At 54.7% G+C, this 1,683-nt stretch overlaps 1 protein-coding gene across 1 annotated transcript; it reads left to right on the plus strand.

Moving 5' to 3' along the window:
- The first annotated feature begins 240 nt into the window (after positions 1-240).
- Positions 241-1,312, plus strand: LOC116192591 (ethylene-responsive transcription factor 4-like). The gene has a single exon (XM_031521174.1). It carries the CDS (start codon positions 336-338, stop codon positions 1,002-1,004), a length of 669 nt encoding a protein of 222 aa, XP_031377034.1. The 5' UTR covers positions 241-335; the 3' UTR covers positions 1,005-1,312.
- The last annotated feature ends 371 nt before the right edge of the window (positions 1,313-1,683 follow it).

The following is a 1,683-nucleotide window of genomic DNA, read 5'->3' on the forward strand; positions in this document are numbered from 1 at the left end:
ATCATATCCTTAATCTTATCTTATTGATTAATTGTGCCACCAAAACGCGGATTATCTGTGTTTAGGCTAATTTTTAGCCCTACTTATCCGCACATTTGGACTCGGCCCCAAACAAGCCGCACGCTTGAACATCTCCATCGCGATTGACTGCAGGACACGCGCCACCCGAAGAGGCTGTACTTTCACGCGCTCTCAGCCCTCCGCACTCATCGCCCTCCCCCTATATAAAGGCTCTTTACTCCGCCTCACTTCCCTCAACCATCTCCGGCACTTTTCCACCGCAGCCCTATAACGAAACGCACCTTCTACCTACAGGCAACCGCCGCCGCCGGAAAATGGCCCCGAGAGATAAGCCCACCGCTGCCAGCCCGGCCCCTCACGGTTGCAAGGAGATGCGGTACAGGGGAGTGAGGAAGAGACCGTGGGGACGGTACGCGGCCGAGATCCGTGACCCCGGGAAGAAGACCCGCGTCTGGCTCGGGACCTTCGACACTGCCGAGGAGGCGGCACGTGCGTACGACGCGGCCGCTCGAGAGTTCCGCGGCGTCAAGGCCAAGACCAACTTCCCCACGGCCAGCGAGCTCCACCACCAGCACAGCAGCAGCAACAACCACCCCACGCGCAGCCCGAGCGAGAGCAGCACCGTCGACACCTCCTCCCCGCCGCCACCTCCGCCGCCTGCCCTGGATCTCGGCCTGGCGACCTACCTCGCCTCCGGCGCGTGCTACCCACGGGCCCCGGGCCCGCGCCTCTGCTTCCCGGTGGCTCCGGGGCCTGCCCAAGCGCGTCCGTTCTTCTTCTTCGACCCGTTCAGGAAAGTGAGCGCTAACCCGCACGAGATCTGCCGGTTCGACCGCCCGGTCGTGAACAACTTTTTCCGAGGCACCGGCGGGGGAGTGAAGACCGAGACTGAATCGTCCCCGGCCGTGGACTACGGCGCACCCCGCAGCAGATCGTTCCTGGATCTCGACCTGAACCTCCCCCCTCCGCCAGAGGTTGCCTGATCTCCGCGGTCGCCGGAGATCCGACCCCTTTCTTTTTTCCCGATCGTTCTGGGTATTTGTTGTTGCTATGATTGTTTTCTGGGATTCGAAATTGAAACGGAAAGCAGAGCTATGTAGAGAGAGAGAGAGAGAGAGACAGCACCCTGACATAAGATCTGTATGCGGTGATGATGACGAGAGACTGTAGATGTTAGCTGAAATTAAGTTAGTCCGACAATCAAAATGTGTTTCTTATGTGTACATAAAATTAACTTCTGTTGTTGTCCTTCGACATGATCAGAAACCAATGTCAATCAATTTCTTCAAGCTGTCGTGAAAAGCAAATCATTATCCCACTTGATCGTCCAGACTGGATCCTAACAAGCTTGAAATTTCACTGTTAGCGACTCCAATGGTAATACCGAACATTTCCGTGGTTATTCACCGAGTAACGGACTGATTTATACTGGGTATGTAATCTACCATTTCAAAAGTGAAAATTTCATGGACGGTTATTCGTGTCACGTCTCCATTCCAAAAGTGGGATTTTACGCTCGATGTTTCTGTCTCGTCCCCCACCGTCGAATGTGGCAAGGGGATGGTAAGGTCTTTGCTTCAAGAATTCGATGTTTCATTTGCTCCATAAATACTGTATTCGTCAGGCGTAAGAGGTTGCAAACAGTCTTGCTTCGGCCACAGT

The sequence above is a fragment of the Punica granatum genome, chromosome 1, assembly GCF_007655135.1.
Source record: "Punica granatum isolate Tunisia-2019 chromosome 1, ASM765513v2, whole genome shotgun sequence".
NCBI classification, from domain to species: domain Eukaryota; kingdom Viridiplantae; phylum Streptophyta; class Magnoliopsida; order Myrtales; family Lythraceae; genus Punica; species Punica granatum.

Bases quoted from the DNA above. Each gene is read 5' to 3' on its own strand.
- LOC116192591 (XM_031521174.1), top strand. From the start codon at position 336: ATGGCCCCGAGAGATAAGCCCACCGCTGCCAGCCCGGCCCCTCACGGT.